This window comes from Rhineura floridana, chromosome 3, assembly GCF_030035675.1.
Source record: "Rhineura floridana isolate rRhiFlo1 chromosome 3, rRhiFlo1.hap2, whole genome shotgun sequence".
Lineage (NCBI taxonomy): Eukaryota > Metazoa > Chordata > Lepidosauria > Squamata > Rhineuridae > Rhineura > Rhineura floridana.
Window position 1 is genome coordinate 221954688 of NC_084482.1, and position 13523 is coordinate 221968210.

Genomic DNA, 13523 nt, shown 5'->3' on the forward strand with positions numbered 1-13523 from the left:
GAATATCCTACAGTCTCACACAGCAACATAAATTCCTTTCAGGTCCATATAACACTCGATGTCACTAAGCCCAGATTGGTCTGGGTCTTCCTCCTACTGCCATACAACCGTGATATGCATTTCTAAAATAATATGCAATAAGCAGTGGGGTGAGGAGGAAGAGGAGGGCAGCAAGTCTGCAGAAGAGGACAAACTGAGCACAGCTCACTTCTCCTTGGTTCCTAATAATTGAACTGCAGTCAAAAGAGGCAGCCAGACAGAAATATAGGAACCAAGCAAGTTCGGATATCCTGAATACATTTCCCAGCACCTTCTACCAGATCATTTCACCCCTGTTGGAGCAGCCAGGGACTGAACCTGGGATCTTCTACATGCAAAGCAGGTGTTCTCCCCATGAGCTGCAGTCCCTCCCCAAATATCCAGGACCCAGGCACTCATTTCCATGACAGCATCCCTGCAGGTTAAATGGCACAGGTACTAAATTCATATCTTCAACATTCATCAGTCAAGGGGGGAGAGTGTCCTTACCGAGAGAGGCCACCATCTCATAATTCTCCTCTATGACTTCCCTGTGCAGAGCTCTTTGGCCAGGATCCAGCAGGGCCCATTCCTCCTCTGTGAAATACACAGCCATCTCTTCAAAGGTCACCAGACCCTGGAAGGGCAACAGATCCTGGAAAAAGAAGGAGAAGAGGCAGTTTCTCCAACATGCACCATTCGCCCATCCTAAAAAGTGAATATCTTTCAAAGAGGATTGGACAAATCCATGGAGGATCAGGACATCAGTGGCTACGAGCTACAATGGCAATGCATTGCCTCCGCTGCCAGAGGCAGTATGCTGGGAATGGCAACAGAGCAGGACACTTGACAGCTACACTTTGGTTCATATCGGACTAATAGCCTGACCAGTGGGGCATGCTGGGATGACTCCCTTCTTGACCCCCTCTCATTTCATGACATGGGTTTAATCACAGAAAGAGTTTCACTTTCGTTTCACACCATTGGACCTGCTCCATCTTCTTTTTCTTTGCATTTCCTTAGCATAGTTACTCTTTATTTAGCTTTTGTGGGTCTGAGTATTTCTGGATTTTAGACTTCTCAAACACAATTGCAGGGCAGTGCTTGATTGACTCTCGAGCAAGATCCCACCTCTCCAAGAGTGTATTTTAAGAGTCACGTGTGTACACACAAATTCTGCCAGACACGTGTCACCGAATCACGTGGGGAGAGTGCTCGTGTGTTCAGGTCCTCCTTGCAGGCTTCCCACAGGCATCTGGTCAGCCACTGCAAGAACCGGCTGCTGGAACAGACGGGCTATTGGCCTGATCAGGCAGGCTCTCCTTATACAGCCTCAGAAGTAGTATTCTCCCAGAGCCCTTGTGATGTTCCTGTATATATATGACTGTAAATATGGTAAGTGCGGGTTTATTAGAGTGTATATGGTAAGTGAGAGGGGGGAGTACATGGGCTGGAATGCTGGAGAATTTTGTATTATGATTGGCTGAGCGTTTGAGTGTCTGAAGATATAAATGAGAGGATGACAGTTGAAAGGGAGGTTCTGTTGGTTGGAGTGGGTTGGAGTTGGTATTGTGGGTTGGATTAGATTAGGCTGGTAGTGAGACAGGTTATTGACGACTAGAAACATAAAGAGTTACGCATCTGATGAAACCATATAAGTAATCCTGTTATTCCTGTGTATATAAACAAATATTTCTTGGTTTACCTAACGCCTGATCCTTGGCTGGGTTTACACAGACCAGAAAGGTGGGCAGGGCATATACCAAGGTGGAGAAACAGTATCAATGGTGGCAGCGGTGAAGAGGTCGTGTGACATCATCAGGTATCCAGAGCAATCCAGGGCTGTATTCTTTATAGGCACAAAGATACAGGGGGGTTGTGGCCTGCAAGTGCACCCAGACACAAAGTATCAATAGGCCTGGAGGAGACTAAGGCACATCCTCAAGGCAATATTGAATTACTGAGAGTGACTGGTGGTGCTGCCTAGCAGTGGGATCTTGAGAGATCTTTGCTAGAGCCTGTGAGAGAACCATTTAAAAACCAGGACCCTGAGGTGGGACAGTGACAAGGTGGTAGCCACAGGCGGGATCCTAGCAGGTGGTGGCCTGAGGTGGGATCCTGACAGAAGGGTCCTGACAGCCCTCCCCACAACGCTCAGGGAGATCCACCCCAGCTGTCCCCTCCGACTCTCCCCCAATGATCCTCCCCTTACCTGACGGGGCTGCCCGGCTGCTCTTTCCACTCTATCCCAGAGAAGAGACGATCCGGACGGTGCCTCTGAGGCCATGGTGCTGCCCGAGAGGGAGGAGTAAACTAGGCCACCTCTGGGACTCCCACACCTTTCGCCACGAGGCACGTTTTGTAGGGAGCAGCTCTCAAGGGCCTGCAGGGGAGAGACAGCGGATGGGAGGGATTTCATCCTTCATGCAAATTTGGGTTTCAGAGGTTTGAATGCATTCAGTCTGGTTCAGCTCACTGGGCAATGAAAAGCATATGAAGAACTACTTGCAATACATCCAGGTCAAAATCAGCAGGATGCATTGGTACCATCCTCTTGTATAATCTGAGTTAACCTTTAGATGTTTTTGAACCACAACTCCCATCAGCCCCAGCAAGTATGGTCAATGGTGAAGAATGATGGGAGTTGCAGTTCAGCAACATCTGGAGGGCCAAAGGTTCCTCACACCTGCTTTAGATGTTCTGGAGTATAACTACCATCATCCCTGGCGTTCGGCCATGTTGTCTGGGGCTGATGGGAGTTGCAGTCCAACCATACCTGGAGGGCACCAGGTTACAGAACGCTGCTCCAACTTGGACAGATGGTGCACAAGGTGGAAAGCTTAACAGGAAACTCACTCACCACACAGGGTTGAGTGACTGAGGCAATAAGTTGGTCTACTTATTATATTTTTATCCATTTTTTTATGTTTCTACAGAGGCCTTCCTCTAATGAGCTCTCAGTAGGAAACATAATTTGTCCCCCCCCTCCTTTTGTCTTCACACCAACACTGTCACTAGGCCCAGGACACCACTTCAATTTCGCTCCTGAGCAGGGATTTGAACCTGGGTCCCTGTGGACATGTATACCCTGTACAGTCTGTTATTTCCAGCAAGCAAGTAGAGGCCTATAGCAAGATATTATAGCCTTATGTTAAGCATATATTCAGTATGTATTTGCTAGTGAGCCTGAAGGCTTGTATTCCCCTTTCAGGCCCCTGCACCCCATAATCATCTGAAAACCTAACCTAGGAAAGGGCATGATGACCTGCCCAGTATAATGCTGGGAATGTACCTTGTTAGTTAGAGAGGCATCAAAGGAGCCCAATTAGGCATATATTCAAGAATATGTTATCAGCAAGGTGTTTCATAGTTGGCTTAAGCCTAGGTTATATTCCAAAAGTAGGTCGATGGGTCAAGGGACGGTTAATGAGCAGTTGCTTGTTAGTGCAGCCAGGTGGACGAGTCAAAGGACGGTCAAAAGAAAGATAGTATAGCAACTGCTTGTTAGCAGAGATAGAAGTGAAGATATAGTAGGCATATAGTGTGTTAAGGATGGGTGCCCGGGTGTTTCCATATAGTTTTCTAGCAATTAGTTGGCTTTTGAAGATGTCCTGTGAGAAGGTCAAATAACCAATTATCGGTGTTATGCTGTAATGTTCAATGCATGAAAAATATCATTTGTGTATGTAACCCTGGCAGCATTGTATGTAATCATGCCAATGCCACATGCTAGCTTCAATACTATAAAAATGTTTCTTGTGCCCAGTATGGGTGTTCAGTCTGACACTAGCTTCTGCAGGGCTGTGCGGCTGTTCCACTTTTATTGGGAATACTTGGCTGTATGCTGTAAGTTACTCAATAAATTTTAACTCTTTGTAAGCAAATCTCTTGTCTGCATCTCATCTCTGGTAACCCAAAAACAACCTGGAGGTACACAATTGGCGCAGCGAGCAGGGTTACTAGACGTGAGTATGTTTAGACTCAGGGGGAAAGAGGAAGTAACGGAAGTCGAAGTGCAAAATCGCCTTCTGGGCTGGCCGCAACATGAAATGTGGGGACCAGTGGCCAAGAAGATATCTGTACTGATGGGACAGATGGCTTGGCCAGAAATAGAGAAGGACTGCACACCAGCTGGTCTGGTGACAGCTGTTGAGTCCTTGAGGCTGGAAAAGTGGTCAGCTAGGGAAAAACAGCGTGCAGGAACTCTAGCTTGGCTTTTGCCGACAGCTGTGCGAGGTGCCGGGCAACAGGAGCTGGAATGGAAGTTAAAGGCAGGAAAGCTCGAGGATGAGCTAGGAAAAGAAAGAGATATCAGAGTCCTGACTAGGGAAACGTTGCAGGACAGTCTTGCCACTAATGAAGCACAGGAAGATTGCACACCAGCTAGGAAGAAGAGCAGGGTACGGAACCTGTGGTGGAGAGCTGAAAAATGGGCAGGAAGGCTAATTCGCCGAGCCCAGAAGAAATGCCTGAAGCATGCCAAAGTGCATAGCATCATCACCTCTCTGGAAACTGAAGAACAGGGAGAGGGGGAAGGTGAGACGGCAGCTAATCATAAGAACATAAGAACATAAGAACATAAGAAGAGCCTGCTGGATCAGGCCAGTGGCCCATCTAGTCCAGCATCCTGTTCTCACAGTGGCCAACCAGGTGCCTGGGGGAAGCCCGCAAGCAGGACCCGAGTGCAAGAACACTCTCCCCTCCTGAGGCTTCTGGCAACTGGTTTTCAGAAGCATGCTGCCTCTGACTAGGGTGGCAGAGCACAGCCATCACAGCTAGTAGCCATTGATAGCCCTGTCCTCCATGAATTTGTCTAATCTTCTTTTAAAGCCGTCCAAGCTGGTGGCCATTACTGCATCTTGTGGGAGCAAATTCCATATTTTAACTATGCGCTGAGTAAAGAAGTACTTCCTTTTGTCTGTCCTGAATCTTCCAACATTCAGCTTCTTTGAATGTCCACGAGTTCTAGTATTATGAGAGAGGGAGAAGAACTTTTCTCTATCCACTTTCTCAATGCCATGCATAATTTTATACACTTCTATCATGTCTCCTCTGACCCGCCTTTTTTCTAAACTAAAAAGCCCCAAATGCTGCAACCTTTCCTCGTAAGGGAGTCGCTCCATCCCCTTGATCATTCTGGTTGCCCTCTTCTGAACCTTTTCCAACTCTAGAATATCCTTTTTGAGATGAGGCGACCAGAACTGTACACAGTATTCCAAATGCGGCCGCACCATAGATTTATACAACGGCATTATGATATCGGCTGTTTTATTTTCAATACCTTTCCTAGTTATCGCTAGCATGGAATTTGCCTTTTTCACAGCTGCCGCACACTGGGTCGACATTTTCATCATGCTGTCCACTACAACCCCGAGGTCTCTCTCCTGGTCGGTCACCGCCAGTTCAGACCCCATGAGCGTATATGTGAAATTAAGATTTTTTGCTCCAATATGCATAATTTTACACTTGTTTATATTGAATTGCATTTGCCATTTTTCTGCCCATTCACTCAGTTTGGAGAGGTCTTTTTGGAGCTCTTCGCAATCCCTTTTTCTTTTAACAACCCTGAACAATTTAGTGTCGTCAGCAAACTTGGCCACTTCACTGCTCACTCCTAATTCTAGGTCATTAATGAACAAGTTGAAAAGTACAGGTCCCAATACCGATCCTTGAGGGACTCCACTTTCTACAGCCCTCCATTGGGAGAACTGTCCATTTATTCCTACTCTCTGCTTTCTGCTTCTCAGAAAATCCTCTCTAAGAGAAGGGAGAGTGCCAGGAAAAGAGAGTCTCTGGAGAGGAAAAGGAGACCCCGTATGAGGAAGAAAACGCCCTGCCTGATCAACTGCTGCAAGGGGGCAAGAGTGGCCCAGGAGTCCAGCTGCAGGGCACCCAGAATGGGCAGCTGGAGGGAGAAGACTATGAAGAGTGGCAGTCAGCAGCCGAGGAAGATGAAAAAGAAACTGTGTTCATCCTGGAGCCTGCCGGGGGGCAGGACAGCAAAGAGCTGGAAGTCAAGCCCGGGGGGCAGGACAGCAAAGAGCTGGAAGTCAAGCCCCAAGTGTTGAAGAAAGAGGAAGCCCTGTATGAGGAGATGGGAGTCCTGCCGGAACCCTGGCAGCAAAGGGGAGAGATATTTGAAGAAGAGACCCCCTGTGAGGTGGCAGCCTTATCTGTGCAGCTACAGCAAGAGATCAAAAGTGACCCAGACGTCCAGCTGCAGAGCACCCAGACTGGGGTGGCTAAAGAGGCCCAGATGGTGAATGAGCGGCTGGAGGGCGTGGACTGCGAAGAGTTGCCGTCAGTAATGGAGGAAGAAGAAGCTGTGAGTATGCCAGAGCCTGCCAGGGGGAGGACTGTGGAGAGCTGGAAGCAAACCCCCTGGTAAAGGAAGAAACTTTAGAGCAAGCTCAAGTAGGGGCTGAAGAGGGGATACTGCTGATGAATTCCTCTGTTCTGTGTGAGCAAATACCGGAGAAGGAATGTGTGGGAGATGGGCAGCTGCTGCCGGCTCTTTTCACTCTGTGTGCTAGAGAAACAGAGCAGGGAGAGGGAGGGGCATGCCCACCAGACCTTTGCATTCTGTGTGCTCCTATTACAGAGACCGTGCCAAAAGAGAAGCCCTTCGTTCCGTGTGTGCCAGCTGCGAAAGGGAAGAAGCAGATGGGAGTTCAAGTCCATGCAGAGCTCCCAGTGTCTGCAGAGATGAGTGAGTTAAGATTCCCCAGTGACATGGCCCCTGGGATGCACCATGATGATCCCAGAAAGGGAGAAGCAAGTCCTATGATGGGGGCAGTGCCTGGGCGCATTCCAGCCGTAACAAGCACCCCGCGCCCTGTGAAGGTTAAAAGGCAAGGGAGGGTTGTCTACATTTGTTTGAGCCCCTGATTATTTGTGGAAAAGAGCAAAAGCAATTTCTTGCTGCCAACCTGGGAGGGTTGGGCCAGCTAATTGTAAAGAAGATTCCGCCCGATAAAGACTCACAGGACACTGGCTTGCAGCAGGGAGCGGCTGTTGCCTACCAGCCAGAAGACCAAACCCTCTCTTGGAAAGAAGAGCAAGGTCAGCCGAGTCAGGGGGTGGAATGGTGTGCTGTTTGGGCAGTGATCACAGGTGAGACAAGAGTGTCCCTGCATGTCCACATAAGCCCCTGGGCGAAGAGTAAAGAAGTAAAGAAATGGGCAGAAGAGGAAGGAGTGGCTTGGATCTACCCTCCAACAGCAGCTGCCCTAATCGAAAGAACCAGCGGTCTGAAACAGCAAATCAAACTGCTGACAGTCAGGTCGGATTGGAAGCACTGGAAAGGAAGAAACCCGGAAGAAGCCAGCCATCTACTCAGTCAGAGAGGGCTCCTAGGGGGTCACCCATGGAGCGGCTTGTGAATCCTCCTTCCCTTCAGAAAGCAGGGGGGCACGTGTGGGCACAGCTGCTGGAAATCGTTGGCTTAGCAGCAGAAGAGATTCCTGGATGGCCTCTTCAACAGAAGACCTGTTGCGTACTGCCAAGGAGACACAGCTGTTCCTGGAGAGGAATCCTGGCACCCTGCCTGTGGCCACAGAAATCAGCTTGAACTGGAACCTCCTGAAACCAACGTTAGGGAACAGCCATGTGGGCAACCACATGGTCTGGGGGGTGAGAAGTTATGCGCATGAAACTGTATGCTGGTTGGTGAGTAAGAATTTTCTTAATGCTGGCAGTGTTGCTATGTATATGTAACTGTGTGCGATAAGAGCACTTCCTCGATGATTTTAGCATTGCCTTTAAAAAAAAAAGGCTGCTGAATGCTTAAGATTTATTATGGTGTGTCTGTTAGTATGTGGGAGTGTGTATAGTTGGTTGGGGGGAGGGAGAGAATTAAGGTCTTTGTTCTTCCTCTTTCAGTTATGATACAGCTTACTGCATGCTTATGGATATTATGCTGTATTCCATTGGTCTGGACAGCGTCTGAAGTCAACGCCTATGTAGAACTCAGCTATAGCCTGGCCAAGCTGGAAAACCAATATGACTGCTGGATTTGCTCAGTGATGCTTCATCATGCTGTTGGTTTTCCTTTAATGGTGGTGGATTTTAATAAAAGCTTATTGTGTGCGTTTTATGATTCTCTAAATGAAACCAAATAATTGCAGAAATCCTCACAGTTAGTAGTCACCCCACAAGATACTGAGGGAGGACCCAAGTGGTTTGATGTGAGGGCCACCCAAGCCAGAGCAGTTAGAATAGATACTCATAAGTCTAATGCCACTGTCTGGATCAGGGGAGGATTTGAGCAGTTACATGATGGTTTAGGATGGATCACCCCCTTGAGAGTAAATGCCCCACCACAGCCTGAAGTCTGTTGGGAACAAGTAAAGCATAGCAGAACAGAAGCTAGGTTACAGAGGCGAGTGGGCTTCAATAGGGGGTGTCAGGCAGTGCACACATGTCCCACTCCTAGTGATAGTGAGCAGGGCTGGATATGTACTAGTTGGACCCTACGCCCTGGCATTAACTGGGGAGCCCCTAATGGGAGTTATTGGATATGTGGAGAAAAGGCCTGGCCATGGTTGCCCTCAGGATGGATAGGAAGATGTTCTCTGGGATTGTTATGGGGTCCACACAGATTTGAGAAAACCCTAAAGAGCCTTTTAGTGGGGAATTATAGAGCTTGGAAAGTCAGATGGCAAAGGGACATCTTTAGCTCAGCTGAGTATGCCTGGGCCCTGTTTCCTGGCGGAGGGGTGGCTAACATAATGTATAAGGTAAACACTTTTGGAAGAGCAATGGAAGTGGCTACAGAGTGTAATCAATCATAGTGTAGCAGCCTTATATCAGCAAAGTAGTAGAATTAAGCATTTGGAAGAAGATTCCTTCTTAAATCCTATTTTAGAGTGGTTTCAAGGAATAGGAGGCTGGTGGAAACAATTATTCTCTATTGGGCTCACTCTTATTTGTGGTGTTATATTCATATGCATATGCTTGTCTTGCTGGCGCAGTTTTAATGGGTAAATAGATATATGGAACCCTGGGTGGTCAAACGACTAGGGCAACGAAGAACCGCCCCCCCTCGGGGGTAAGAAGAGCAATGTAACGCGAAGAGTATTGACACGTCCTTTGATCATCCAGGGGTGGAATGTATACCCTGTACCAGTCTGTTATTTCCAGCAAGCAAGTAGAGGCCTATAGCAAGATATTATAGCCTTATGTTAAGCATATATTCAGTATGTATTTGCTAGTGAGCCTGAAGGCTTGTATTCCCCTTTCAGGCTCCTGCACCCCATATTCATCTGAAAACCTAAGCTAGGAAAGGGCATGGTGACCTGCCCAGTATAATGCTGGGAATGTACCTTGTTAGTTAGAGAGGCATCAAAGGAGCCCAATTAGGCATATATTCAAGAATATGTTATCAGCAAGGTGTTTCATAGTTGGCTTAAGCCTAGGTTATATTCCAAAAGTAGGTTGATGGGTCAAGGGACGGTTAATGAGCAGTTGCTTGTTAGTGCAGCCAGGTGGACGAGTCAAAGGACGGTCAAAAGAAAGATAGCATAGCAACTGCTTGTTAGCAGAGATAGAAGTGAAGATATAGTAGTCAGTGAAAGACTGGGCGGCAGGCGCTGGAAAGGTGCTGTGGGCAGACCATGCCAGCATAGGGGAACAGGGGGTAGATGCATTATACCCATCCCCTGTTCCGGGTCTGCCCAAAACCAGACAATAACTGGGGGACGCAAGGTTCCTACCGACCTTCGTCTGCTGTTGTGCAATGCCAGGTCTGTGGTACAAAAAACTTCACTCATCCACGACATGATCTTGGATGAGTGTGCAGACCTGGCATGTATTACGGAGACTTGGCTGGATGAGGCCTCTGCACCCATTCTCGAGGCCATGTGTCCGCCGGGTTTCCGCAGCGCACAGCAGCCGAGGGTGGGTAGGCGGGGAGGGGGTGTGGCAGTCATTTACCGGGAGTCCTTGGTTTTTGCCAGATCTCCTCTCCATAGGACCAAGTTTGTTGACTATATGTACTGGAGGTTGGGCCCGAAGGGCAGTTTAGAGATCCTGCTTGTGTACCGCCCACCCCGCTGCACAGCAGACTCCCTGGCCAAGGTGCTGGAGGTGGTCTCGGCTGTGCGGGCATTGTCCCCAGAATTGTTAGTGCTGGGTGACTTCAACGTGCATGCCGGGACCACTCTCACTGGAGCCCCTTGGGATTTCCTGGAAACCATGGCTTCCTGGGAACTGCACCTCAGTAATACTGGGCCCACCCATGTAGCCGGTCATGCTCTCAACCTTGTGTTTGTCCTGGGAGAGGAGAAAAGTGCTCTGAAGTTGGGAATGGTTCTTTCCATTCCTGTGTCATGGTCAGATCACCATCTGGTAAACATGGACTTCACGTTGCCACACCCTCTCCGCAGGAGTGATGGACCTATTAGAATGGTCCACCCCAGGCGCCTGATGGATCCTGATGGATTCCTGACTGCGCTAGGGGAACTGGAACCTGCTGAAGGTTGCCCGGTTGAAACCCTGGTGATGGAGTGGAATGGAAAGATCACCGGGGCGTTAGACCGGGTGGCTCCGAAACGTCCTCTCCCCCTGAATAGAACTCAGTTAGCACCGTGGTATACACCACGGCTGCGTACTCTGAGACAGGAGGTGAGACGACTAGAACGCCGGTGGCGGAAATCCCGCTCCGAAGGTGTCCGGACACAAGTTAGAGCAGCAGTAACTGCCTACCAAGTGGCAATAAGGACAGAAAAGAAGGCTTTCTTTACTGCCTCTATTACGTCTGCAGAGTGCTGTCCCAGGAGGTTGTTCCAAGTGGTCCGAAGCCTGGTCGGTCCAGTTGCTCAGGAACCCTTGGAACAGTCAAAAGCCTCCTGTGACACTTTGGCTAAGCACTTTGCTGATAAAATCGAACACATACGGAGCTCGATCCCATGCGCCGTGGATACAGTGAATGAATCAGCGTTGACCAGTTGCATGCCGGTATGCTGGGATCATTTTCAGCCTCTCTCTTCTGAGGATGTGGACAAGGTGCTTTCGACTGTAAGGCCTACCACCTGTCTAACTGACCCTTGCCCATCATGGCTCATCATGAGATGCAGAGAGAAGTTGGGTGAGGGGATCAAGGCGGTGGTAAACGCATCCTTGAAAGAGGGTGTGATGCCATCAGCCCTCAAGGAGGCAATTGTAAAGCCCATCTTAAAGAAGCCCTCCTTGGATCCCCAAGTTTTTAATAACTTTCGCCCAATTTCGAATTTACCATTCTTGGGCAAGGTCATTGAGCGAGTGGTGGCCAATCAGTTGTCGACACACTTGGATGAAACGGATTACTTAGATCCATACCAATCGGGCTTCAGGACTGGTCACGGAACTGAAACAGCCTTGGTCGCTCTGGTAGATGATATGAGGAGGGCATTAGATAGGGGAGAATTTACCTTCCTTGTCCTCCTCGATCTCTCAGCGGCTTTTGATACTGTCGACCAAAGTATCCTTTTATATCGCCTAGAGGGATTGGGAATAGGAGGCACTGTATTACGGTGGTTCTGCTCCTTTCTCTCTGATAGGTACCAACAGGTGGCATTGGGGGAGGAGGTTTCAGACCCTTGGCCTCTCAGTTGTGGTGTGCCACAGGGTTCTATCCTCTCTCCCATGCTATTTAACATCTATATGAAGCTGCTGGGGGCAATCATCAGGAGATTTGGGCTGCAGTGTCACCAATATGCGGATGACACTCAGCTCTATCTCTCATTTAAATCTTCACCAGAGTTGGCTGTGGAGACCGTGTCCAAGTGCCTGGAGTCCGTGAGTGGATGGATGGGAAGGAATAGGCTGAAACTGAACCCCGACAAGACTGAGGTACTGCTCGTGGGGGACAAGAGAAGGTTGGGAACCGTTGACCTGAAGTTCAATGGGGTGAGTTTACCCCTAAAGGACCAGGTCCGCAGCCTAGGGGTTGTACTTGATTCCAAGCTGTCCATGGAGGCTCAGATTTCGGCTGTGAGCCGGGCAGTTTGGTACCAACTACACCTTATACGTAGGCTGCAACCCTACCTTCCTGTTCATCAGCTCCCACTGGTAGTACATGCCCTGGTCACCTCTCGATTAGATTACTGTAATGCGCTCTACGTGGGGTTACCCTTGAAAACGGTCCGGAAACTACAACTTATTCAAAATGCGGCGGCTCGATTACTCACAAACAGTCGTCGCCGGGACCACATCACGCCAGTGTTGTTCGATCTACACTGGCTTCCAGTTGTTTTCCGGGCCCAATTCAAGGTGTTGGTTTTAACCTTTAAATCCCTACACGGTCTTGGCCCAGTTTATCTAAAGGAGCACATACAACGCCACCAATCATGCCACCTGACAAGATCGGCCACACAAGGCCTTCTCTCAGTCCCACCAACCAAAGCAGCTAGGTTGGCGGGCACTAGAGAGAGGGCCTTTTCAGTGGTGGCCCCCACCCTCTGGAACTCCCTCCCACAAGATCTTCGGCACATCTCTTCCCTGAAAATGTTCCTCAAGGCCTTAAAGACCTGGCTTTTTCAGCAGGCTTTCGGGACTTCTAGGGAGGCTTAATATTCTTCTGTTGTAAATGCCTCCTATTATGTATTGTTTGCTCTTATAATTTATATTATTTCACTGTATTTTTGTATTGTATTCTGCCATATTTATTGTATGTACGTCGCCTAGAGTGGCCACTGGCCAGATAGGCGACACATAAATTAAATTTATTTATTTATTTATTTATTTAGGCATATAGTGTGTTAAGGATGGGTGCCCGGGTGTTTCCATATAGTTTTCTAGCAATTAGTTGGCTTTTGAAGATGTCCTGTGAGAAGGTCAAATAACCAATTATCGGTGTTATGCTGTAATGTTCAATGCATGAAAAATATCATTTGTGTATGTAACCCTGCCAACATTGTATGTAATCATGCCAATGCCACATGCTAGCTTCAATACTATAAAAATGTTTCTTGTGCCCAGTATGGGTGTTCAGTCTGACACTAGCTTCTGCAGGGCTGTGCAGCTGTTCCACTTTTATTGGGAATACTTGGCTGTATGCTGTAAGTTACTCAATAAATTTTAACTCTTTGTAAGCAAATCTCTTGTCTGCATCTCATCTCTGGTAACCCAAAAACAACCTGGAGGTACACAGGACATAGTTCAGCATTTAACTGTGATTCCAATAATACAATAGACACACACACACACTTGCAGAGATGTGGAAGTTCCCACACAGAGTGGTTGTCTGAAATCTAGAGTGGAACATAAAAGTTGTCCAGTGTTTATCCTCACAACAATCCAGTGAGGTGGGCTGGGCTGAAAAAAAGTAGTCACTTGCCCAAGGTCACCCAGGGACCTGCATAGATGACTGGGGATTTGATTCTGGCCCCTCTTCTAAAGATGCAGGGGTGTAGTCATCTGGGGTCTCCGGGGGTCTTAGACCCCTTACTTTTTTGGGAGCAGGGTCTCAGCAGGGTCCCCACGTCTCCAGCAACCTATGAGCCAATCAGCATGAAAGAAGAATGTAC

The 13523-nt window shown here is 48.4% G+C and overlaps 1 protein-coding gene across 2 annotated transcripts in view; it reads right to left on the reverse strand.

The window, feature by feature from the left end:
- LOC133381741 (zinc finger protein OZF-like) overlaps positions 1-13523 on the reverse strand; it is a 38693-nt gene that overhangs the window by 2004 nt on the left and 23166 nt on the right. For both annotated transcript variants that reach the window (XM_061621141.1, XM_061621140.1), the window contains exons 2-3: positions 2231-2401; positions 529-673 (exon numbers count right to left, since the gene is read on the reverse strand). In XM_061621141.1, coding sequence (XP_061477125.1) covers positions 529-673; positions 2231-2401 — 316 coding nt within the window. The remainder of the gene's footprint in view (positions 1-528; positions 674-2230; positions 2402-13523) is intronic.